The following is a 26,317-nucleotide window of genomic DNA, read 5'->3' on the forward strand; positions in this document are numbered from 1 at the left end:
GCAAATATTTACTGCTCTTATTTCCATTTCATTTTAGAAAGTGACTGAGAAAACATTATCATTATGGTCTTTGATAAACACTGAAAAATCTAAATACACAAATCCTTTTTATACTAAAGAGCTAAATCGAGCGCTCTATCCGGTAGCCAGTATGCGTCATTTAGAGCTCTGGGTCAATTACTACATCAGATGGAACCCAAGAATTCGGCAACAAGTAAGTACATTCTTTGTAATGTGCAAAATGCTTTTAGACTTTGGAAACAGGATTTTGTGTCCGAACTGACTTGTAAAAGAGTACCTGTAACCTCTTCAGGTCTTTAATACTGTGTTTTTACAGGCAGAGAGAAGAAAAGGTGAAGGTGATATAGTTCTTTGTCGACTTGCTCAGCTCTCCTCAGACCACTAAGCTTATTACACTGTTTACTACCAAGTCATCCTCGAGCTCTTTCTAGTCCCTTTTCTTGGGGACAGAGCTGGAGAACACTTTTTTTTAAGGGCATTTGATGCTACTAAAGGGTGAATGACAATGCTTAGAAATGAGTCTTACTGATCCCTGGAGAGTTAGGGCATTAGCATCACAAACACGCTCAGCTGCATTTGCTCAGTCTCTTACAAATTAAGATGACCTATTCAGTCCTTTCTTTCAAAACTGCTATCTGTCTTGATGGCTTATGGTAATATTGTCATTTTTTATGTAACTTTGTCCCAACATTGTTTATGCTGTGTAAGTGTTGAATGAAAGCTGTTATTGAAAATTATACAAGTGAATCAGATTGGATGCCCAGAAAAGCTTTTATCAAATTACACACAGTTAAGTTCTGTGCTTTTAATGTATAATATGTGGGCACTCAGTGTTTGTTACAGTCTTGCTAGAAATCTCAGTTATGTGCAATGCAAAGATGGTGGGTGCTCTTTACAAATTGTTGAGCTTTGAGTATGAGAAGATAGAGGAGGGATTTCTTTGACAGAAGCAGTCCTTGCGGTCCAGCCCCTGAATGTATTGGGAGTTTTCAAGCAATGCACTTCCTTTTCTGCAGCTGATCTCCTGTATTATTTACAATGCTTTAGAGGCTGCAAGAAAGCTAGACAGTTGGCTGTATTTTCTTACAAGTACGTTGCCAGTTTTAATTTGAAGCTCTAGTTTTAAAGCTTTTGTTGCTTGCTGTGAAAGATGAGGGGTGTTCTGCAAAAGGTGAATCTAGAGATTTATTCTAGAGAGTGAAGGATTATTGGGCATGCAAATTAGCTGTAAATCTACTTTAAAATGCACTGTGCCATTATTCAGGAGAGGTTTGTGGCAGGAGTTTCTTAGTAGAAATGCAAACCCATGCGATCATCTGTGCTGCTACTACTGGTCTCTCGTTTTCACCAATTTTTATTGCAAAATGCAACAGTTTCGTATTTTTCTGCACACAAAACAAATGTTTCATCTTGTCTTAAGCAACTGAATAGTGGACATGTGGCCTGAACCATTTTTTTAATGACCATCCTTGGTGCTATTATTTGCAAGGATGTTCTGCATCAGACTTTAGTCTGGATGGCTGGTAGTGGCTGGTAGTGCTTAGAGTTAAATCCTGGTTAGTGGCCTATCAAGTGCTGTTCCCCAGGGTTCAGTACTGGGGCCAGTACTCTTTAATACTTTCATAAACAATCTGGACAATATTGGAAACTACAAGTACTGCCAAGAGTGCACAAATACTACAGCAGCCTAACTGCGTAGAAGTAGTTGGACTTGAAGTGATAAGACTAATAGAGATTTCTTTCTAGCAGCCAAATCCGGTGGAGCAGCGTTACATGGAGCTCCTTGCATTACGTGATGATTACATAAGGAGACTTGAAGAACTACAGATCACAAATAATTCTAAGATATCCAATTCATCATCCTCATCAGCATCACCCTCACAAATGGTGTCTCAAGTACAAACCCATTTTTGAAGAAAATCTTGGCTTCGTTCTATACTGTAACCGCAAGTGGTGCTTAACATAGATCTATAGCATAAAGAGGAATATTTTAATGCCTTACATTAGACTGTCCTAACACAAATTATTTTAGACTGTCTTCATTTGAGGAGGACTTCAAGCAAAACCACCTCTTCAATTACGTGCCTTTCAGAACCTGTGGATGGGGAACATTACTAATAAACTTCCAGTTATGGAGGACTTTAAGAGTTATTTTGGAATATCTGGTACAATTGAAATTGATTTATTGGTTTCATAAGAATGCTTTAATTTATTACATTGTAGATTATGTTCCTGTAAGGAAATTCATGCTCAGTCTTACATGTCACAAGTAAATTTATTATTGATAATAGGAGTATTCACATTGCATAAAAGTAGGGGCATATGTATTCCTGTTAGGAAAAAAGGTGGTGGATTTCATGAGATGAAAAATAAATAGACATAAGATTTCAGAGAGAAGTGTTGAAATTTTCTCATTACCTGAGAATTCCAAGTTTTCCTTTGTTTCAAAAAAAAAAAAGAAATCTATGGAAGCAGTTTCACTGGCATGCTTCTAATTAAAGTTCAAATAGCTCAATAGATATCAAACTATGAGAAAAATCTATTTTGTGTTGGAAATTGATTTTATTTTTTTTAACAATGATGATTGTACTGCATTCTGAGAGGTCTTGTTTTGGCTAACTGTTCAGCACTAAGGTATATTACAAGTTATCACCATTGGCAGTATCGTTTCTTTGGGTTAATACAGAATAAAATGGTTCTACAGAAGATTTATGTAATTAAAACCAGACCCACAGAGACATTGCTTAATTATCGAGCAATAGCCATAGTACTAAAGCTTGTGCTTGTCTTCTAAATGTGCCTGTTTAAAGGAGATTTTATACCAAAGTAGGCAAAAATTTTCAGCTATATATACTGTTTAAAACTTGCACATTTATAGCTTACTGTTTAATTTAATTCTTGGTCATCAAATTTATTCCTAGTATATGAGGTTTGCATATAGTGTGTGTACTTACATGGAACCTTCCAGTGAATCCTAGTTTCAAGCCTACATCTCAGAGGCTTCTTGTAAACCTTTTAATTTGTTCCTTTCAGCTATTTTTAAATAGTTGCAGGCATTTCTTATGACAGCACAAACCTTGCTACTTGAGATTTAATGAAAACTTTGCATATTCTCAAAAGTTTAATGGTGTTCAGGCAATCCAGGAAATACTGCAATTCAGAATCCGTAGAGGACTCTAATATTGTTATTTTACAGGACATATTTTGATGCTTGAGGCTTCTGTCATTGTAAATTATTGTACATGTGGTGAGTTTGGATCTGCAAAATACAATAGGAATATATATATATATATAAATTAAGGTTTGTGTAAGTATATGTAATACAGTTTATTAGAAATTCTGCAAGTTTATAAAGTGTAAATATTTTGCATATGAAAACTAAATGTAAAGCTCTGTAGTTGGATAAAAGAAGTCAAAGTTTGGAGGACATCTGAATATTTTTAGAACAGTATTTTTTCAGAGGAATAAGAGTATACCGCCTCTTCATTTGATTCAGAATATACACTGAATTGCACTATTTTTTTCAGGGAAGCTCAGAGCATACAGCATGTGTGTTCTTAATGTATGTGCTTTATACGACTTTTGTCCTCTAAATTTCACTTTCCCATTGATGTTCCTCAATTTGTTTCCAAAATAACAACACAGTCCCAGAATCTTGCTTTAAGCTAAATAAGATGCATCACATCAGATAAATGATGAAGGATACTCGGTTGTTCATTATATACTTTACATTTTGAAAGCTATGCATACTCTGGTATATTTGCCTTCTACTTGTGGAAAAGCTATAACAAAAGCTATTTTTATTAGAATATTTAAAGTTTCTGTATTTGAGTTGAATGTATTGATGACATCTCCGAGTAGTGCGAAGTTCAGAAAAATCTAACTGTTTTTACTGTGTAAACACTACATGATAACCTATTGTGTTTGAGAGAGTGTAATATAATGGAAAGGAGCTTTTTGCACTTACATCATGACATATATACCATTCTTACTGGTTCAGTCCAATTTCTGTCTTTGAATCTTTCTAACGTAGCTCTGGGCAAACTTGAATTTATTTTTTTCCCCAAGTCGACAGATGTTTGTTTTAATTCTGTTTTTGCGTGGCATAGAGGTGTTTTTAATCCAACACTTTCTGGAAAATACAACTTTAAAGTTGTGAATGAAGGCATACAAACACAATGTTAACAGAATTCTAACTTTTCCCTTTTTCCACTTCAGTGCGTGATCTGGGCTGCGCTCCTGCAGCACACTGCATGCACACACAGCAAGTCTGTATGCCTCCCCAGACCCGTGGGTGCAGCAGCTGCCCCCTAAACGTGGTTGGTTCCCTGTTGTGGCTGTAATGGCCAAGAACCGGAGAAGCTTTTGAGGTGGTGAGTGAAGGGAGTTCAGGAGCTAAGTGCCTTTTCCGGGAGGGTTAGGAGGAGGGCGGGGATGTGAACATCAGCAGCTGTAAAGGCCCAGTATCCGATATGGAATAGCAATCTTGGAACAGTATTTTAGTTTTTTCCTTTCCTTACTTATATCCATGGACCGGAGAAGCCAACCTAGCATTTGTGCTGGGCTTCAACTACTTGTTCAGAAAGTTTTATTTGTTGAATACCTTCTGTATTTGCTCATGCCTTACCCACCCCAACATCACTGTTTATGGGTGTACCCTAGAAATTATTTGCATGCTACCTCCTTTGATGTGTTTGTAAAGTCTGCCTTGAGTTCAGTTTTTGTCTCAGACTGAGCATTTTGTTCCTGCTTTAGAAAGCCAGGTTTTCATAACTGACCAGGAATCTGTGCACCTTAACAGCGTTAGCTGCCCTTGCTGGACACCGCCACGGGACTGCTCTGGAGCTGGGTGTCATTTGTTGAGTGACATTGGGGCGGGGGGGTAACAGCTTGACACCGTCTGCCATGTATGTGTGTGATGGGGAAAAAATAAAAGATGTCAGTTTTAAGCCCTTTGCCTCTAACAGACGTTTACTGGCACACTGGAAGTGTAGTGTTCGCACATTTCCGTGGCAGCTGGCACCCGTCCATTCCATCCAGCAGCGTGGCCCCTCGGCAAGGTGCTGGGGTATCTGGGGCCCGGGCCGGACCCCCGAAGCCCGTGCGCGGGGCGACTGCAGCCGGGCCTTCCCCCGCCGCGCGGGGCCGCTGCCCGCCCTCACGGCGGCGCGGAGGCCTCTGGGTAAGCTCCGCCGCCAGGTGACAGCTCGGCCGCCGCCGGGGCCCGAGAGTGCCGGGCCGAGGCGGTAGGGTCGGGCCGGGGACCCGCGGAGGGGCGGGAGGCCGCCATCCTGCCGGCGCAGCGAGTCCCGCCGGCGGCCGGAAATATGGAGCGGGCGGCGGCGGGGCCGGCAGTGGAGGGCGGCGGTGTGAGCCGGAGACCCGTGCGGGCGGGAGGCGCGGCGGGGACAGCGTCGCGGCAGGCCAGCACGGAGACGCTGGACAGGTGAGCGGAGCCAGCGGCGAAAGGCGGGCGCCAGGGGGGGTGTCTCTGCTTCCCGCGCGCGGTGGGGACGCCGCGGCCTGCGCTCCCCGCGGGGCCGGGCGGCGGCGTCCCTCGGCTCGCGCCTCGGCGTATCGCAGCCCCCGGCCTTCGGGCGGCCTCCCCGCCGCCGCCCCGCGCCCCGAAACCGGCGTGGAGAGCGAAGCGGGGCTGCGGCGTGGAGCCGGCCAGCCCCGGCAGCTGCAATCTGGGGCTTCATTTTAGCCTAACCGGGCAGGCTAAGGGCAGATTTTCCTCGGCAGGGGAACTGCCTGTTGTCAAAGTTTCCTGCTTGCGGTTGTCTACTCTTAGTCATTAACGTCATCGGTTTTGCGAAGGCTGAGGCTGCCTGCAAGATTTGGGCCCAGGGTTAGGTTTTTGGGAAGTGCGCAGCTTCTCATCTTTCCAAACCCAAGTGAGACTGTTCTAGGATATGAAGTCTTTATTCCCGCTTCCCCGCCCCCTCCCTCTTCCCCCCCATTCAAGTGTGTGTTTCATTTGCAGAGCTGTAAGAGTCTTGGAGCGGTGCTGTGTGTCCCCGTTTAACTGTATGTGTATGTGATGGTTTGTGGCTCAGTGGCAGGCTGCAGGTGAGCAGGGTTTAGTGCCAGGTGCTCCCCCATCTCCTCTGCAGACCCTGGCAGAGCAACTCCTTCCTTTGGAAGTTTCCACCTAAAGGCAGGCTTCAGACCTGAATTGAAAAATCCTTAAACAAGGAGTAGAAACTAGTTTCACCGAGATAAAGAAAAAAGAGAAAAGGCTATTTAAAAATAAGTGGTGAGTTCTAGTCTCCATATTGTCTCTCTTTTCTGTTAGGAGAAACCTGGGAGTTCTACATCGTTCCAGTGAAGGTGGAAAGCAAATGTCCATTTCCCATCCCTAAAACATCTTTGTATTCCTTAGTAATGCACTTTGTCAACTTAATTTTTTTTCTTCTTGTCCTAATCTTGTTATACCCTGGAAAAGTTAAAATGTCCATTTGTCATATAGTTAATTGGTTTGCTGGTGTGGTGGTACCAGGCTACACTAATGTGTGTGATCTCAGATGAGACATAATGAAAGGAAGTGTACTAGTGGGTGTCCCACTTGACAGATGGTGGTAAGTCAGTGTGATCATCATCCTGTGGTACACTGATGCATCTTGAGACAGTGATTATAGGAGATGGGCCTGCGCTCAGATTCCTTTTCTTGCTGCTGTTAACTTTGTGGTTGTAGTGATTCCTGGTGAAGATAAGCTATAGAAAAACAATTCCTTAATGAACAAGTAAACACTTATTTGGAAACAAGCAAATTCTGAAAGAAATGCACTAAAAACTAAGAGATGTGAGAGGAGCAATAAATGAGACCAGAAAAGGATTACTGTAGGCTTTAGCTCATGTACTCTTTTGCAAAACTTAAAAGTTTTTCTCAGTGAATCTGGACTCCAGCACTAAGCTGAGTATCTTCCTTGGTCAAGCAGTAATAGCATAGGTGTGTTATAGTAGCAAAATGATATTTTGTGATCTAGTGCTGTGTAGAACTTTGCAGATGGGGAGAAAGCTACTAGAATTTATTAGAGGAGTTCTGAAAGAGCTTTTCAGTTCAGATACGGAGTTGTTGCATGTATCTTCACCTTGTATTTACCTATCCTAGCAGAGCTCATATGAGAAAAGACCTCTAGTTAAATAGTAATTGTTCATCTTATGCTGTTACCCACCGTCTTAATGTCCTAGTTGTGGAGCACCTATGGTGCTGGGTATGTAGTTACTCACCTCAATGTCACAGGATGCTCCCAGATTCCACAGTTTATTAATTAATTCTAAAAATGAATTAACATTTTCTTTCTGTATCTGACTTCTGAACAAGCTCTGGATCTGTAGAAGAGCCCAGCTGTTTGATGAAATCACAGTTATCCAAGGCATCAGCTGAGACTGCTGTGCCACTTCCCTGGCATTCTCAGGATTTCATCAGATGCTGGTACTCTTCAAAGTGTTATCTGTAAGCAGCACTAGTTCAGGCAACTGTTCTCAAAATGCCTCATCAGGAATGTGGTGGATTCTCCTGTTAAGTGCTTTGTCTTTAGGATTCCTATAAACACCCTACAGTGCACAATTCCTTGTTGTAGCATGGGAAGACCTGTCCCATAGATTACTCAGAGATTGTTTTATGAATAAGGGGGGAAAAAAAAGGCTAATTAGAAGTAGTCCTTTAGAAAACCTGTGTTTCCTACATTTAGTGTTGATACAGAATGCAACACTAATGCAGTATAGATTTTTAAATTCTAGCATAATTTAATGTTGAGAATTTACTGAATAATTAGGAAATAATAATAAAGAAAGTGTAAGGAGTCTCCTGTTTCTTCAAACCATCCATAGAAGGAATTTGCTCAAGTAGTAAGTGTGTGAATGATGAAAAAAATTACTCTGCATAAGGAAACATTTTACAAGTTGCTAGGACCCTAACCTTGCTTTTAACCTACTGACAGCTCTACAGCTCTGATAAGTTCTAGTAAAATCCTTTTCCCTAATTTAATCAGCACAATAGTTGCATTCTGCCTGCAAAGCAAGCTAATTTTTACATTGGTGATTATTTATGGTCTTGTTTTCTGGATGTGCTCAGTTGCTGTGCTGTTCTCAAGATACATTTTGAATTGTTGCTAAATAATTTGAAATCTTCTGGTTTTGTAGCCCGACTGGATCCCATGTGGAATGGTGTAAACAGCTGATAGCTGCAACCATTTCTAGTCAGATTTCAGGGTCTGTCCCATCAGAAGGTGTGTCCAGAGACTACAGGGTAAGTGATTTGAGGAATGCATTGATTTGTTTAAGGTAAAACAGTGAATGATCATGAAAGTCCTTGCTACCTTGATTATGAGGTGGTGAGTACTTAGGAAATTGCTGAATGTTTCAGAACTAGAAACATCTCATTATGTGTAGGAGTCTCTTGAATAAGCTTCATGGTTTCCTCTGTATTTGGAATAGTGGCATTGAAGTCTACAGAATAAAAGTTAAGAGAGAGGTGAAAGGAAAACTAAAAGTCAATGTTTTGAATAAAATGTCAAAAGTGAGTTGTCTTTTCTTTTGATTACTACATAGGAAAATTTTTGTTAAGTACGTTTAGAGGTTGAAATAGTTTCTAGTGTGTGTCTTTCATAGTGCAGAATAGAGCTCTCCAGATAAATGCATGTCTTTGTTACTCTGCAAGGAACATAAATGACTATCCTTTTTCATGGGGTTTCACCAGGAGAGAAAGCATTTCACTTCAAACAAACAAACAAATCATGTTTTTCGTTCCCTCCCAGCAGCATTGTTGTCACTCAGGCAATGATTGCACAGGATTAACACCTTATAGGTTCCATTATGCTTTTTGACCCCTATTCTTTCAGCTTATTTGCTGTGTCCATTATGGAGCCAGACAACTGAGCTATTGAGTAGAGCATATGTAGTTTTACTTCTCTTACAAATTGTTAGAAGTCATCTGTCTTTCAGGTCCCTTTAAGAAACCCGGACTGTTGCTACCTAGATCCGTTTTCTCCTTCCTATATTTGGAAGAGTTTCATGATCTTCATGCAGAATGGTCAAATGAAGATACTGTCTTCTTTTTGGTTTTACTATATTTCATATTATTTTCTAATATGCTCTGTTATTAAAAAGTTTGTTGCCCAGAGAGCAGGTCATATTCAGCCCAAGCTTAAAAGATGAATCTGCAGAACGTTTTTGACCGTAGTCTACTTAAAAATTCCCCTCACAGAGTTTCATGCTATTGGCACAGTCAGCAGCTTATACTCATAAAAAAGTACAGCTCTTCCCTACAGTGGCAGCTGAATTGCAAATGCTTACTTCAGGTCAAGGCTAACATCTTTGATAAAACATTGAGGGAAGCCTTGCATTACAGCTGTCGATGTTGTATTTGCCCTGTAGATCAAGGACTTGATTTTAGTAAAACCCAAGTGTGTAAGCTTGGTGTTCAGATCCCTGAGTTAGAATGCATTCCCTTGGAATAAAGAGCGCTTTTTAATTCTAAATAACCTCCTTCTCTATACCAAAGACTATCTTAAAACAACTCAGGAACTTCAGGTGGGGCCAGATGTGCGTGTTTGCTTCTGGAACTCATGAGTAGGTTTACCAGGAACTCATTGCTTTATTCTTTTTTTTACCCTTTTCATAATGTTCTAAACCATATTTTTGCAAAACCAGATAAACATATGGATTCCTGTATCTTACGGAGTTACTTATGTTGCTCTCTTTAACTTCTCTCACCAGAATGTAACTTAAGAGAGTACAGAAGCAAAAGGAAGCAAAGGGATTGCAAATGAAATCGCCAAAACTAGAGAGTGCTGAATGTTCTTGCTTGCTAAACCTGCAAGAACATGATCTTACTCTGAGTTTGAACTCTGGAGAATATTCTTAAATGAGGGTTTCATACCAATGAAACTCACTTAGATAGAGTTAGCTGAATAATAGACATCTTCAGAAATAACCTGAGGAGAGTTGTGACTAACCTTGTTACTCCGTTTGAATCTAAAAGATACGGTGGTTATACTTCATGGCTGTTGTTGTAGGCTCATTGTCTTCCGCACAGAGATATTGCCAGACTTTTTCTTCTTTTTCCACAATAGCACATTGTAAATGGATAAAAGGGTGGTTAGGAATGAATATTTCAGAAGAGCTTGGCATTTGTTGCATCACTAAAATGAAGTGGCTAGATTGTTTTTACATCAAAACCATTCTGCAAATGAGAGTTACTAGATCTGCATCGTTTCGTTTTGTTCTTTCAAAATCCGTCCATAATTAAAATGTTTGGAAGTAGAGTTCTTCTGAAAATCTGATGAAGCACAATGTAATATCTTTGACAAACCAACTCCATGTGTTTTGTTGGGTAACATTTTATATTTTAACTAACAGGTGTACAGGAGGCCTGTCATACGGGTAAGATTACCTTTGGCTAGCAGCGAAACGGCCTCCTACCTGTTTGTCTTTTGTGCTGTGTGAGATCTTGGTGTGTCGAGCATTCTTCTTTACTTCATTAATGGGTTTTATGAAGCAGTCAGACCGTTTTGCTATGCAGTGCAACAGCTTTTCTGCCATAGAAATGCTTTATATAGACTACAGTGTTTTTGTGAGCAATAAAAGTCAGTGTGTAAGAGAGCAATATTTTAAAATTATGTTATGAATGTGCTGTACTAACTTCAATTTTATTACGTCAGTTTTGACAAAAGGGATGCTTGCAACTGGGCCTTACATGCTTTGGACTACAGAGTGCAGAATTAGCAGCTCTAATGTGTTATCTATGCTAAAGAATATTAGTGGTAAAAGTGTTACGTCTTTGTCTATCCTGTTTAAATAAGACACCAATTCATGCTTGCCTTTGTACGTGCTTTACCTTAATTGTTACCACCCTGTGGTAGGATTGAAAGTTAGGTTTAAAATTAGGCACTAGTGCAATGACCTGCATCTTTTTAATGATCGTTTTGAGACTGGGCCTTGCCCATTGTTCATTGGAGATACAAAAAAAAAGCGTGCCTTGTTTTCTTGTCTCTCTCTCTTAGTAACATTTATGGAGTGAGAAATGATCTGGATAGTGTTCTGACATTGTTCATGAAATGTGTCGAATGCTTTTATTCAAACAAAGACTTCTTGTTCGGTCTTAAACCGAGAGAAGGAGTCTGAAAGATTGCTTTTTCTCATCCGTTGTTTACATATTGGAAAATAATTTTAGTCCAACCACACAAATCCACAAGCTGAGTTCTATTTATTTTTTTTTTTTTAATAGATAGCTCTTGAAATAATTGGTCTGGGTTGAGTAACAAAAAATGTATTGTTTTCATTCAGTTTTTCACAGTTGTTTGGTCTTTGGTCTTTGAATGATCTGCTGTGCTTCTCATTTATTACAAATCTTACGGTGTATTTGTTGGTTATCCTGGTTTCCTTCCAGAGATCACAGTGTGTACTTTGCTTTCATTTCAGAAACAGCACTTTCATGGATTTGAATTTAAGTAATTTCTATTTATCAGAACCCCTACCTATATATATATATGTGTTAGGAGTCCTTTATAATTTGAAAGGAATATTTAATTGATTTTAACTCCTTTAGAATTCAAATTATCTGAAGATACCTGAAGTCCTCCTTCTAAGTTTTTGTTTTTTGAAGGTTCTACGGAAATGCTGTAAAAATTAAAAAATAACTTTAGGAAACATCTGTAAATGTAGTCTGAGGCTGGTTTTGCAGTTCATCAAGTGAAAAGTTCTTTGCATGTGAACTGGGAATAACAGAGTGTCGTGAACACAACTTCTCTCTAGTTAATAGGGAAGAACAATTTTGGCTGAACATATTAAAACAATCACTTCACATAACCCTATGACATTTGTGCTTCTTTCTGGAGTGCACAGGGACCTTATGTTTATTAAAGAAATTCAATTAATATTCAGGATTTGCTGCCAATATGATGCAAAAGTAAACTAACATAAAAATGTGAATTGTTTGCATATTTTGCTCCAAGGAGTAATTTTGAGTCCTGTAAACTTACCGACTGCTACCCACAACAATCCAGAAATTGCTGGAAAAACATCTGAAACCATGTGAAAACTGAAAGTTCAATTAAACATGTTTTACACAGTAAAGTCTTTTTTTTAATTGTCTAGATGCTTCTATCTGATGTCAACCTATTTTTTCCTTGAAAGATTGCATGAGTTTTCCCCTAATGCTGCCATTGCAAGCTGTACTCAATTTCGTCTATTGATAAGCATGTGGCATACTTTGGATTCATTTTCTTCACTCTATGGTTGTTTGTCTTAAAAAGACAGTACATACTTTCATGTTCTTATCTACCAGCACTGACTCTTTTGTGAAAAAAGGGAGTACATTTTTCATTTTGTGTTCTGCCAAATAAAAGTATAGTGCTAAGAGCTTGAATTCCCTTCTGTGGAAAGTAGCTTGTGCCAGGAGTGGCAGATTTTGAATAGCTAAGCTGGAGTTTTAAGTATATGCTGTCCTTTTAAGGAAAGGAAAGTAACATAGGGCAACAAGAAAGAAAAGATTCTAGCCTTTCACCTGTTGTCTGCATGTTTTTTCCTGTTCTCTCTTGCCCTACTGCTGCCTCATGCAATGCAGGAGATTCAGGATGGACACAATGGCTATCATTCTGAAGCAGAACCCGATCAGGTGGCAAGTTTTACTCATCTTTCATTCATTAACTGTGTAGCAAGGTACTATATATTAGTACTTGTACAGTACAGACATTCTCATGCAAGAGAATCCATAGAAGTAATTTAGTGTATTAACACTTTTTTGCTAGGTAGGGTTTTCTTGTAGTATCATGTAGTCTAAAATATGTTTCTGCACATAAGCCCCTGTCTGACAGAGCACATCCATCCTACCAAGTTTGTAAGTGTTGGCTAATTCTCTGCACATCATCTTTTGTGATGGGTGCTGTTACCTTTCAAGAAAATCTAAAGTCATAGATCAATTGAAATATCTTTAGAAATTATTCATCAATGAGGGCCTGGGTAGTTTAGAGGCAAACTGATCCCATCTGTAATACAAGGGAAGAGTTATTTGTTTACTGTAACATAGCCCATTATAATTATTCCCACTTCAGGATGTAAAAAATTTAAACTTAATAACTCATCACATGGACTTGAGAGAGAGAGCACTTTCTCACATGGTCCTTAAAAGTCTTGCAAGCCCGTTTATTCTTCATTAAAATCTTCAGTACATTGTAACTGCCCACAAAGAACCCAAAGGATCAATCTTGTATCATTCAAGAATGAAGCCATTTACCTAAATGAATATGTATGGAGGTAGCCTTCATATTAAATTGCTAATTGTTCTTCTGTATTTCATTATTACTTCATTCATGATCTAATCTGGATCCAAAATTCCTGTAATAGACCTCCATAACCCTGGGCGCTATCAGTAGGGTACTGATTGAAAGAGCATCATGGGGTGCTTCTGACTTCTTGCTATCAAAAATAGAAAGTTAAAAAAATGTTAAGTATATAAAGCTTCTGCCATAGAATTCTCACAGGAAGTACTCAAATACTAAGTAAACAAGTATGAATAGGGGGAAAAAAAAAGTTACTATGAGCTTTAAAACGCTTTTAAGTGGATAAAATACCCCAAATAACACTGGCATGTAGCAAAAGGCTAACAAACTAGCAATTATAAATTTGGGCTGATCTTCTTCTTCTCATTTTTGTAAGCTTTATGTAGCTAGCACGTGAAACTAATGTTTGCATAAATGCTTTATTACTAATATGTTGCTAACTTGCATGTCTGTGCTACAATACTGAATTTTGTGTTTGGCTCTTTTTGGTTCTTTGGTACTGTTTAATACAGTTGTGCCTTGTGAAAAAAAAAGATACACTTCTTGTGTTCAGTAATCTGGTAGTAACAGTACTTTGCATCAAAATGTATTGATGTAGTGCAGATGGAAAGTGAGATTTACTCATGGTTTTGGATTTCTGCCAGGCACTGCGGGATGGAAACAAGCTAGCACAGATGGAAGAGGCTCCACTTTTTCCTGGAGAATCAATCAAAGTGATTGGTAAGCATACCACTGGATACTACACTGAATGCTATTAAATGGCTGGTTTATTTAAAGAAACAAATGTTATTTCCTTTTCACTTTTATTATTTTATTGCCACTTTAGCATAGCTAATGTGATGTGAATTTCTTTTCTTTTAAATCCAAATGTAAGAAGGAGAAATTGGTTTCAGAGGGTGACTGTTCACATATGTGACTGTTCACATATGTGACTGTTCACATATGTGACTGTTCTTTGTTTCAAGGGTTAATTTGGTCCATATAGCTGTGTTAGTTGTATTTGTGCTTGTAGATTGAAAAGCTTCAAAATTGTGGTATCAAAAGAAGATGAATCTGGAAAACTTCATGTCCAGTTCTTAATGAGATTTGTTTTGCTTTAGCTCGTGTCAGCAATCTCTGCATTAGCAGTGCAGTAGTTGGCTAGAGAAGAGTTCTAGCACTTCCCAATAATAGTGAAAATGAGGTATGGGCATATAACTGAACTACTTGGAGCTCAGTTGCAGTGACTGCCTATTTGGATGCTCTCTCTGAGGTGAGCGTGGGTGCTGTACACCTCAGGGCAGGGACCAGAGCTGCCTGCAGCTAGGAATACCAGCAGTTACTTTGTTACCTGCCTACCCTTACAGCAGCCCGTGCTAGCTGAGCCTTGCCCCATTTGCTCAGCAGTTGCTGAGCAGCAGTGGGACTTGAGGCATTTGATTGTTTTCATTGTTGAGGTAAAGACAGCTCTTTCAGTCCTGACAGTGTCTGAGGGGTAGGCGTTCCTATTGAGGTCAGGCATCAAAATCTTACAGAGCTGCAAAATTCTTGCTCTTTAAAAGTGGATGTAGATTTGTATGGAACAAATGTGTATAATGGTAAAATTGGTTTGTTTTATTGGTCTGTTTTCCAGCTAAAGATGTTATGTATATCTGTCCATTCATGGGAGCAGTCAGTGGTACACTAACAGTGACTGACTTCAGGATGTTTATCAAAAGTGTTGAAAGGGTAAGACTTTGCTATCTGATTGCATATTGTTTCAGGTGGGGATGTTGCTGAAGTAGATTTCACAAAGTGACAAATTTGGTGTGAGTTGTAGTTGTCTGCAGTGAAATGTACATGAAAAATCTTAGGTTATGTTCCTCCTAATGTAACCACATTCTTTTCTTTTGTGTACAAAACTCAGGATCCACCTTTTGTTGTTGATGTTCCTCTTGGAGTCATAAATAGAGTTGAAAAAATTGGAGTACAGAGCCATGGAGACAACTCGTGTGGTATAGAAATAGTTTGCAAGGTATGGCATGGTAGAGATTTGTTCATATTGAAGTATATTCATTCCATATTTCTGCAAGGGGAATCTGTATACACTTGCTGGTTTTCTGTCTGATCAGTTCCCTCTATTTGAACCCTGCTTCATTTAGATAATTATTTCAATTCCTGTTGTGATACTTAGTCTTAAACACTTCTGCCTTTTCTCTCAAGTGGATTCATAGGAAAAGTGGCTATTTTTATATCTAGCAACTGTAATGATGATCCTAGTCACCATATGAACGCTCACAGAACTCTAATGCGGCTTAGATTGTGTTAGTGACTTAGTGCTACGTATGTGCCTTCCTTCAATTTCTTACCACTGTTTTTCCCCTTAATTCATCATAGAGTAAAACAGTGCAGCTTGTTTTTGACAGGATATGAGAAATCTGCGGCTGGCCTATAAACAGGAGGAGCAGAACAGGTTGGAGATTTTTGAAAACCTTGTAATACGTGCATTTCCTGTTTCAAACGGGCTGGTAAGTCTTCAGATGCAGAAAAGGCTGTCACTGGCTCTTCCTCATTTTTGGAAGATGTAAGTGGGGGAAATACGAGGTCTATATAAGAGGCATTGAAATGTTGATCGTTCAAATCTATTACAGAGCAGGCAAGCTGCTCTGACTCCGTTTCTGTTCTGCATTAGTTCATAAAACTCTACTCTGTGGCCTGCTATCAGTGAAGTTAATTTGTACATAGCCCCTGAGGTCTAGATTTGCCTAATGTTGCTGATTAAAAATGGGTATGTATTGACTCTTACTTTCTGCAGTAGATAATTCAGACTTGAAGGTCTGTCTAAAACCACAGATGGGTACAATTAGTCATCTTACTAGTTAGCTGCAGAATGTTATTTCGGTTGGGGGGGTAGGAGACCAATTTCCTCATCCTGGTTATGCCATCAATGTGTTGTGTGATAGCTGGCAAGCAACATCAACTCTGTGTCCTATCTTGGTTTTATTAATTGCATAGCATGTACTTGAAGGAGAAAACACGTCTTGCAGTTTCTTTCTAGCACAGTGTGGTCCAGTCATGACCAAAGGTTTTATGTGTACTGTTAAAGAGTTTTACAGGTGTTAAATATGCAGTACTAGAAAGGTCACTGTTTTGGAGCTTATTGTGCATTACACCCCATCAGATGGTAATTTAGGCTTTTGCTTTGCTGTTCTTAGCCTCTTTTTGCATTCAGCTATAAAGAAAAGTTTGCTGTTAATGGCTGGAAAGTGTATGATCCAATGGCAGAATATAAGAGGCAGGTAAGTTACATGAGTATTTGGTGTATTTATTTTTTTTCTCACATTTCTCCCAAAGCCATTCAAACCAGAAAAAATATTTTCAACTCTAGCTACACTCAGACACTGTCTAGCTCCCAAGTTTAGATACTAAAATGCCTAGTGGCTTGACTGTGGGAGTGTTGAGCACCTGCTAAATTTCATGGAGATAGCAGGTGCTGAGTACTTGGGCAGAGTGGTCTTTCTTAACAGGCATTCTTAAATACACATTTTCAAAGTGCTGTTGCTGGAAAATACAGGCTTTGAAAACTTTGGGTTTGAATAAGTGTCATTAAATAGAAGGGTGACTGTAGTTTACCATTGTAAATCTACAGTTTCCTAGTTAGCAAAGTATTTTTATTTCACTATATGATCACTTTCTAGCTTAGTATGCAGTTTATTTGAATTAGTATTTTGCATGTAATTTTTGAAGGCAATAAAAAAGGGAAGACTTTTAATGTTTTGGTTTATGGTTCAACATGAAGACCTATATTTTACAGCTTATTTAGAAGAAAAATGAGGGCACAGTTTTATTAAGCAAGTACAGAGCATATAAACATTTTTGTCAGCCTAAACTCAGATTTGTTAAGGTCTAACCTGAAAAGTACAAACATTTGCTTACTTTCATACAGGGCTTGCCCAATGAGAGTTGGAAAATATCCAAAATTAACAGCACCTATGAGCTTTGTGATACATATCCTGCAGTTCTCGTTGTGCCAACCAGTGTAAAGGATGATGACCTCACAAAAGTGGCTGCGTTTAGAGCAAAAGGCAGAGTTCCAGTAAGTGAAACTTTTACAAGGAGATACTTACAAGCTACAATTTCTTAAAATTTCTTAAGACTGTCTGAGAATTTCATAAAATTCTCAGAGTTCTTTGAGATGTTTACAATCACTTTGTATCTCAAGCTCAGATTTGGGCTGAGCAGTGCTAGTGTGCCATCATTATGGTTTTGCACCAGCTTGCGCTTAAATTTGCATTTATTAGCCAGGAAACAATGCCATGCAGGCAGTGTGGTTGTTTAATTGCACCCTGGCCTGCTGCTGTTGTAGTGGTGTAGTAAACTAACGTGATTTTCTTTCCTTACAGGTTTTATCCTGGATTCATCCTGAAAGCCAAGCAACAATAACACGGTGCAGTCAGCCCTCAGTAGGCCCAAATGATAAGCGTTGCAAAGAAGATGAAAAGTATTTGCAGACAATCATGGATGCCAATGCTCAGTCACATAAACTTATCATCTTCGATGCCAGACAGAACAGTGTTGCAGATACAAACAAGGTAGGTTGGAGTCAAAGCTAGCATTAGAAGTTCTGTGCTGCAAGTCTGAAGACTGAGTAAGAGATGAGGATGAGGAGAACTTGATGTGAAAAACAGCTAAAAAAGGGTCTCTAAAGAGGGGTTGGGAAGGAAGGTAAGTTCCTTGTTGCTTAGCCTGGAGAAGAGGAGGCTCAGGGGAGACCTCATTGCTGTATACAACTACCTGAAGGGTGGTTGTAGACAGGCAGGGGCTGGTCTCGTCTCGCAGGCAACCAGCACCAGAACAAGAGGACATAGTCTCAAACTGCGCCAGGGGAGGTTTAGACTGGATGTTAGGAAGAAATTCTTCATAGAGAGAGTGGTTGGCCGTTGGAATGGGCTGCCTGGGGAGATGGTGGAGTTGCCATCATTGGAGGTGTTTAGGAGGAGACTTGATGGGGTCTTTGGTTGCATGGTTCAGTTGATTAGATGGTGTTGGATGATAGGTTGGACACGATCTTGAAGGTCTCTTCCAACCTGGTTTATTCTATTCTATTCTATTTTGGAAAATCCCATCAAGAGTTGAAGGCAGCATGAAGGCATAACAGAAATGATGTGGTAAAGCCCATGGAGGACCAGTGGCTTCAGTAATAAAAGGGAGAGGGTGTGTATGTGTATTATCAAATGAAGCCTATTAGAATTATTTTTCACCTACAAAGATTACTGTAGTGCTTTGCAGAAAGCAAAAGCCAAAAATATATAATTAGTGCTGAGAAGCACTTTCAGAAAATTCTGAAACTTGACCAAAATACTACTATATATACGGACATCTTCTACATGTTCTTTTCTTTGTCTTTTTTCTTTTTCACTTTTTGAATGACAGGCAAAAGGAGGAGGATATGAAAGTGAAAGTGCCTACCCAAATGCAGAGCTGGTCTTTCTGGAAATTCACAACATACATGTGATGAGAGAATCCCTGCGTAAACTGAAAGAGATAGTTTATCCTACTATCGATGAGACTCGGTGGCTGTCAAATGTGGACTCGACGCATTGGCTGGAATATATAAGGGTAAAACACTTTCTGATGAGAGAAACCATTTGGTTTGTTCTAAGCTATGTTTTTAACTTGCATTTCTGAAAGTACTACTAAAAGAATACGTTTAACAGATCTATCTTGTTTAAAACAAATAAAGGAAAAAAAGAGTTTGTAAATGGTCACTTAGAACACAGCATTTGAGCATTCCATAATAAGTTTGTATTTCCACCTTTACGTGTTGGTAGGCAATGAGTTAATTCCTGATAGCACAGGATCGTATTTAGTGTTGGACAGTGTTTTATTTTCTTGAGAGGGAATGTTTGTGAGCAGTCCAGGGTTATCCCTGCTTTTTGGAAGAATGCCCTGGGAACTTCAGATTTTATCTGAGCAGCTGCCAAGAGGACTTGACTGTAAATTCTACAGTCTTTCTCATCCTTCCCTCCTTCAATGCAGTGTTTGGTGTTCATGTGTTGGGCACCTACATTTTCATGGGCTGTTTATAGTCGGTGCTTTACTGGGTTATAATCTGCTCTGTTATTTGGCACAACACTAAAATAAATCACCACCATACTGAGTTTTACAGTCTGCTTCACTAATCTATGAAATGTTTTAAAATAGATTATTTCATTACCCTGTTTATTATAAGTATGGATGAAGTGGAATTTGTTTTATTATCAGCTGGCTCAAATGTCACTCATGCAAGACATGTTTGGGATTGTTCATTCCTTTGACCCTTTCCTGGTAACTAGTGCTTGCTAACTGCTGTGGGAGAACCAGCAGAGGGAGCAAATGCTTAAATTAAGAACTAAATAAATGTAATGGTCTTTTGGGAACAGGTTAATATCCTTATTCACTAAAAGTGGGACTGTTTCAAACAGCTTTGGGAATCTGCATATCTGGAAACATTTTTTTTTATCAGACATGGTCTTAAGTACCAAAATCTGTTTTTGAAAACGGAATCGTTTGAGCCAGCGGTCACCTTTCATTGATGTTGCCTTCAGTGGGGTTCCTGAGCTTAGCCAATGTCAGAAGGGCACTTTGATACCACTGCTGCACGGATGACAAGAGCAGAGCAATTTGTGCTTTTATCCAAGACTTGCACGCCTTCCTTGCCTATTCAGTTTGGCTTGTAATATAGGTTAACAAACCCACATCTTTGCTCGAGCACAGCTTCTGTTTTCTGGGCTTGGACCAGTGTGATTATATCCCAGTTTAATGAAATGCATTATTGGAACTTCACCTTCCTAGCTCTGGGCACACAGAACATTCTGATGGAGGCACCGGTAACATTTTGTCTGGGTGAAGATGGCAGTTAACAGCAGGAGTTACTTGATGCTTTTTTGTACACCCAGGATGTGGTGCCCTCCTCACATCCCTCCCCCTCAGAGTATTTTCTGTCTTTCAGGGTAGAAGTAGTGTTTAGTAATTATTTTTAAACCAATTCTCATTTTTGAACCCATCTAAAATAATTCATTAGGAGCCCTAAGTGAAATACTGTGTTGGTTGCTAAGCTTTGAAACATTTTCAGCTTTACTCCCTCATCTGCATTCTGTTTAGGACAATTTAGAGCAAGCTATTTTATACAGATTCATTTTCTGCTTTTATCAAAGACCAAACTGTTTTAATATTTGCACTTTTCAGTGCAGTGGAGCTTTGTAGCTGAAGTAGTTGGTGATTAATGAGTTCAGGCCACAAGCTCTGTTCTCCCATAGAAGCTTTTATATTGTTTTCTGCTATTTCCATCCTGGCACCCTTCAGTTTTGCCATAAATAATACAGTCAATGAAAGATACAGTCAATGAAAATTGTCTCTAAAGCATGGTTCTTGAAATAGCTTTGAAGACTGGTCTTGTGCACAGCTGCTTCAGTGGATGCTGGCTTTCTTGCTTCCCAGAAAATGTTTTTACATGCCTGGGAAGGGAAGAATACAAATGTTTTGCAAGATTCCATTTTCTGATGTTGTGAGCTGCAGCACAGGAATTTGTCTTGCGGTCCCATTCTAGTATTTGTTTTCTTCACGTATTTTGCAGTGCCACAATAGGCCATGTTGCAGAGACAAATCTTCACAGGAGAGAGGCTATTCAAGTTTAAAAAAACTGCAGAGTGGCATAAGAGAACAAGAGAGGGAGTTTGTGGGGTAGAAGGGTAACAAATTCACACTGGTGATCTCAGCCCTGTGCCATATCTATCTTATGCTCTCCAGCGTGCTTCAGAATCCAGGCTATTAGGTGTTCTTCTCATGGCTTGAATACAGTGTCTGTTTCATTCACCAGCACGGTGGCACAGGCTCCCATCCAGGGGTTTCTGTGTTTGTGTTGTGCTTTTTATTTAGATTAGCTGGATAGTTTGTCCTTCTCTGAACTTAGTGTTTGACAACTGAACACTGAGGAAGAGTGATTGATTTCTGTGAAATTGAACATTCCAAACACTGACCTTTGAGCCTTTGGCATAGGTTGCAGTATTTGTCTTTTCATCATGATACAGAGTTTCAGTTTTGATGTGGAGAAGGGATTCCCAGGTTTTTTACCATGTGCTACTAATAATGGAGAGCTGTTGGGAGCTGTCTCCTGGACAGCAGTTCTTTTTACCTCTAGGAGTATGCATACCACCATTTGGAAATGCCTCATTTAAAGCAGTGTCGTCCAGGTGCTTAACTAGTTAAGAGTAAAAGCTTGTAGCTCTGTTTGATTTTGGTAGAGTTTTGGTTAGTGTTTAATATGCTTTGTTTTTCTGTTTCTTTAAGATGCTTCTTGCTGGGGCAGTGAGAATTGCAGATAAAATTGAATCTGGTAAAACTTCCGTAGTGGTTCACTGCAGCGACGGCTGGGACAGAACAGCACAGCTCACGGCGCTGGCTATGCTCATGCTGGACAGCTATTACAGAACCATTAAAGGCTTTGAAGTCCTTATAGAGAAAGAATGGATCAGTTTTGGACACCGATTTGCAATGGTAAGCTAAAAGATCTAATGTGCAATTTGTCACCTTCAAGGCCTTTTATTTTGAATAGCATCTTTTCTCCCAATGCTCTGCTGCATTATAGTTATTATTGCTGGTGTCCTTATTTTAATGGTGTGAGTGTGTCAGGGAATTGAGACCTGATCTTTTTTAACAGGAAACCTGTGAGAGAGATACAATATGAATTAAGGAAGGATTAAGTGGCTTGAACGTAATGGTAAAATGAATGAATTAAAGTTTCTTTTACAAGGAATAGGGATTGCAGCACATTGCTTCCTCTTTAACAATCTTATGAATGGAGAAAGAAGGAAAACAATTAAGGTGTCTAGAAGTTTAAATTGCTGGAACCATGCTGCTGATTTAATATTGAAATGTTTATTTAATACAGGGGCCAGTGAGGAATTAGGACATAAATTATGGTGCCATTTTGTGAGCTCTGACTCTAAGATAGCTTAGGAGAAATGACATGTAGTTATGGCAGGTGGATATGGAGTAATTGTCATTTCAGTACAGTCTTACTAGGTACCTACTAGTTTGACCCACTGGTAGCAATAAATGGCTGTGCAGTGAAAGATGGGAAAACAACTGGCACAGTGCTTTGGCCAAGTGTCTTTCCAGCTTGGCTCAACAGCAAGGGCATGGCCATAAATGAATATTGGGAGGCATTTTTAGAAGTTGAAGAACACAGGTTCTCATTATGGAAGATCTGCTTGTCTTGTACATAGTTGGAACATATGTTAGAGTTACTCTGGTTGGAATTGTTGGAGTGGTACTGTAAACTAGACCGAAATGAAAAGTTTGGTTTGACTTTCAGCGAGTCGGACATGGAGATGATGATCATGCTGATGCAGACAGATCTCCCATTTTCCTTCAGTTCATCGACTGTGTTTGGCAGATGACAAAGCAGGTAAGATGCTTAACAGTGTGTTTCTGTGAGAGTCTCAGTCTTGGAGACATAAGTCATGTAGGAGACAAGTTTGCAGAGCAGTTGCTTGTTGGTTGCGCTGTCACTGCGCTGTGCACATAGGGAAAGTTTTTTGCTCAAAAGTGAGGTACAAGGAGCTAGATGTGTTGACTTGAAACCAAAACAGTAGTAATCCTTTTTGCTTAAATTGGGCTTCCAAAGAATTGTCTGTTGACATAAACGAGGGTTATTGATGAGTTAAATTATTGGCATTGCGTGTTCACTGGTAGAAGTAAATGTGTGTATGAATTTCTATTGTCCTTAAGCAAAAATTTAGGCTGATTGTGAACTGAAGGGAGGAGAGGGTTCTCCTGTACATGTCTTAAATTTGAAATATAAGTTGATGTTGGCATAATTATGCATACAAGAGCAGCATTTCTAGCATATAATAATACAAACATATTACCAGATACATTTGTCTTGTGTTTCTTTTGCCTCTGGCTCAGGGGAGACCTTTGAAATTGGTGGCATTTAAGGTACCAGAATAACACAATTTGAAAAAAATCTTAATATGTTAAATTATAGAACAGCTTTAGCCTTGATTTCCCTTTTTTGTACCTCCACGAGCATAAACTGTTTAAAGGACATCAAAGAGCAGCATATTGCTCTTCTTTAATGGTGTTACTGAAATAAGTTGTCCACATGAAGGGTTTATTTCCAAGTAAATTAGAAGTGCTTGATTCCTTTTCCCCCTTTTATTTCCTCTCTCTCTCTCTTTTGTTTTTCCTTCTTAAAGCCTAGCATAGCTCTGTGCTCTTACAGTAAAAGCTATTATACTGAAGTCTGTATAGTGTGTGATTTCTTTTGAAGAGGGGAGGGTAACAGCCTGGTTAGCACTCCCAGATCTCTTGCCTTAGTCTTCTTGTTCTGAACGTGATTCTTAAAAACTTAGATCATAGTTTCCAAAACTTGTGTTTGAAGCAGTCATCTTCGGTGCTTTATGAAAGTTCCCTGCTGTAATACTGGGCCCTTGTCCAGAGGCTCTTGAAGACTTTCTCTTTCCATGTAGCTTGTTTCAGCATTAACGTGCTCTTTAGCATGGCTTGAGAAAATAAATGAAAAATTCTGTCCCTCTCTCAGAGGAAAGCTAATAACAATAGCAAAGAGAAGCCGTTCTAAACACCTGGAAGGAACAAAAGTCCTCTGGGGACACCCTTAATTGAGAGCAGCCTCTTCTATTTTTGTGATCTCCCTTGCTGCCTCCTATTTCTTGCTATAAACAGTTTAGATCCCTCTAGTTAAAAAAAAAGGGGGGAGTGGGGAGGGAGTTGAGGGGTGGGGAGAAATCTATGAAACATTTTGCCAATACCACATCTGTTCAAAACCTGGTTTCAGAAACTTCTGAAGTGCATGTACAGCAGTGGCTTTGAAAAGTCACTGGTGTTGCAGCAGGAAAAAACCCAAAGAAAATCTCATTCCTGGAGGGTTCTCCCACGCTTATTTTTATTTTTCAGTTGACTTCAAAACCTAGAGAATAGATGTGAAAATCAGGATTACCTTGACATGGACCTATGGAAACCAGGATTCTGTTTTCTCTCTCGCTTGTAAAACAGTGCTAGTTTCGTTCTGTAGAATCCATGGTAAACATATGTGAAATGTTCCAACGCTCAAATAAGTGTTAATGACTGCGGGAGAGTGTAAGGGCTCGGGTTTGGGCAGGCACTCAAAACAAGCACATTTTCTTGTCTGAGTTCTGAAAATTATGTTCTTAAAACAGCCAATTGCTACAGTGAGAGAATCTTGTAACTTCCCACTATGATACAAACTTCCAGGCAGCTTCAGACAATGAAACTTAATCCTTGACAGCCTTATATTTTCCCTTTTTTTATCGTCTTTGTGACACACAGATAGAGTAATAAAGAACTTGAGAGAAGTACATTGATACCAGATTTTAATAGAAAGCATATGGCAATGTGATTTCCTTTCTCTGTTAGTAAATTCTGTGGATTTTGAATAGTAATTGTCGAATTGGAAAGGCCACGTGTGATCTGATGAAATACTGATGCCCTGTTAAAAATGAAGCAAAGCTGTAAAGCCTGCATGTAGCATTACAGATCAGGTGTAGCTCCCTGCCTTTCATGCACAGTACCCACATAGGAGGAAGTTGTGTTTAGAGTTGGTAGAAAGTTGCATCCTGTTTGCTACTGGCTGTCATCTGTTGTCAGAGATACATTTTTCATGGGTTTCAGTAGTGTACCGTTAGGAAATCTAACATTCAGTTAACCCAACTCAGTTCAATTTCACAATTCTAAAAACTATTTTGCAAAGTGTTTCACCTTTAAATGTTAACTATAGTGCAAAAGGAATTAGTTGATTACAAAGAAGTTCATTTTGCCTGTCTTTGAATCAAATGCCACTAAGACATCATCAGGCTTTTAAATGAGAGAGTTCCTCTTTTGAATACCTCCCTTACAAAAACCCCCAGCAACTCCAGCAGCATCAAGTAGGAGATTTTAATGACCTGTGTGTTCTCTCACAATTAGCGGATTTGACAAGAAGTAAATTTTCATTTGGGGAATTTTTCCACCTGAATCTTCAAACAGACACTAATGGGCTTGGAACTACAGAGGAAAGCATTTTTAGGTCAGTGATTTTTCAGCAGCAGTAATAGAAGCTTTACAGTCTTGATACATCAGCTCCAACAGTACAACTCTTGTATCCAAAGACAGGGTTTCAATAAAGTGCTATCACTTATTAATAAATTAGTTGGAGTGCAACCACTGATGTATGGAATTTTGAATATGCTTCACTGGATTGGAATAGCAGCCATGTCGGCATCTATCTGATTAGTATGGACCCATCACAACACAGAGCCCTGATGTGACAAGGCTCATTAAGTGCTTTCAGTTAAAGAGAGTCCCTTTAGGAGAGGCTTTGTCTTCAAAGTTATTTCCAAATATAATTTTGATCTTTTGCACACTATTTTTGTTCTGTCCGATTTCTGCTTTGGAATGGGTGCAAGAGATTGAGGTCTGAGACCTATGAGTCTTCTCCTGTCTTGATTCAGCACACCAGCAGTTATCTTCATACTTCTTAAAAATCATAGCTGTGTTGTTAACATCTTTGTATTGCAATTGAGTTTTGGCATGATTTCCTGGAGAGGAGGAAGTGCTTTAAATGATAACTTTTGACCATGACTGAAAAAGAGAACTTGATAATCATAAGTTCCTGTACCTCTTATGAAAACAAATGGCTAGGGGTTTGAAAACAACCTAGTGATTTGAGAGGGAGGCCCCAGTGTGAGCATACTGTGCTGTTGGACAGTGTGTAGTCCATACAGGAGGCAGAAGAAGGAAGGCTCTCCTTTGTTTTGTCAGGCATAATGATAGTTTCCTTTCTCAGAGTTTTCAGTTGAAAGTTGGTATAGATCAGCTTGAAGTCTTGAAAGAGATTGTTTTTGTGGTGTTTGATGTAAATCAATTTATTTTCGAAGAACATTGCTTAAAACTTAGATCTTTCTGAATTTAATACAAGCACACTCATTGTGTGTTACTCAACTCTTTACCTTCAACACGAGTAAACATTTGCCCTTCATAAATCACAGATG

General features: G+C 39.3%; 2 protein-coding genes across 5 annotated transcripts in view; both read left to right on the forward strand.

Annotated features, from left to right (window-relative positions):
* The window catches only part of MTM1 (myotubularin 1), a 39,326-nt gene extending 35,076 nt beyond the window's left edge, over window positions 1-4,250 (forward strand). Inside the window, exons 15-16 of one of the 2 annotated variants that reach the window (XM_054169521.1) lie at window positions 38-214; window positions 1,768-4,250. In XM_054169521.1, coding sequence (XP_054025496.1) covers window positions 38-214; window positions 1,768-1,935 — 345 coding nt within the window. In that variant the 3' untranslated portion in view covers window positions 1,936-4,250. The remainder of the gene's footprint in view (window positions 1-37; window positions 215-1,767) is intronic. The other variant, XM_054169522.1, reaches the window with a different exon arrangement.
* A 965-nt stretch (window positions 4,251-5,215) lies between these two features.
* Window positions 5,216-26,317, forward strand: part of MTMR1 (myotubularin related protein 1) — a 38,401-nt gene continuing 17,299 nt past the window's right edge. Inside the window, exons 1-14 of one of the 3 annotated variants that reach the window (XM_054169404.1) lie at window positions 5,216-5,467; window positions 8,170-8,275; window positions 10,387-10,410; window positions 12,593-12,643; window positions 13,952-14,027; window positions 14,920-15,014; window positions 15,193-15,300; window positions 15,692-15,793; window positions 16,481-16,564; window positions 17,212-17,361; window positions 17,669-17,857; window positions 18,699-18,884; window positions 21,594-21,800; window positions 22,621-22,713. In XM_054169404.1, the coding sequence (XP_054025379.1) occupies window positions 5,349-5,467; window positions 8,170-8,275; window positions 10,387-10,410; window positions 12,593-12,643; window positions 13,952-14,027; window positions 14,920-15,014; window positions 15,193-15,300; window positions 15,692-15,793; window positions 16,481-16,564; window positions 17,212-17,361; window positions 17,669-17,857; window positions 18,699-18,884; window positions 21,594-21,800; window positions 22,621-22,713 (1,590 nt within the window). In that variant the 5' untranslated portion in view covers window positions 5,216-5,348. The remainder of the gene's footprint in view (window positions 5,468-8,169; window positions 8,276-10,386; window positions 10,411-12,592; window positions 12,644-13,951; window positions 14,028-14,919; window positions 15,015-15,192; window positions 15,301-15,691; window positions 15,794-16,480; window positions 16,565-17,211; window positions 17,362-17,668; window positions 17,858-18,698; window positions 18,885-21,593; window positions 21,801-22,620; window positions 22,714-26,317) is intronic. The other 2 variants (XM_054169405.1, XM_054169406.1) reach the window with 2 other exon arrangements.

The sequence above is a fragment of the Dryobates pubescens genome, chromosome 18 (assembly GCF_014839835.1).
Source record: "Dryobates pubescens isolate bDryPub1 chromosome 18, bDryPub1.pri, whole genome shotgun sequence".
Classification (NCBI taxonomy): domain Eukaryota; kingdom Metazoa; phylum Chordata; class Aves; order Piciformes; family Picidae; genus Dryobates; species Dryobates pubescens.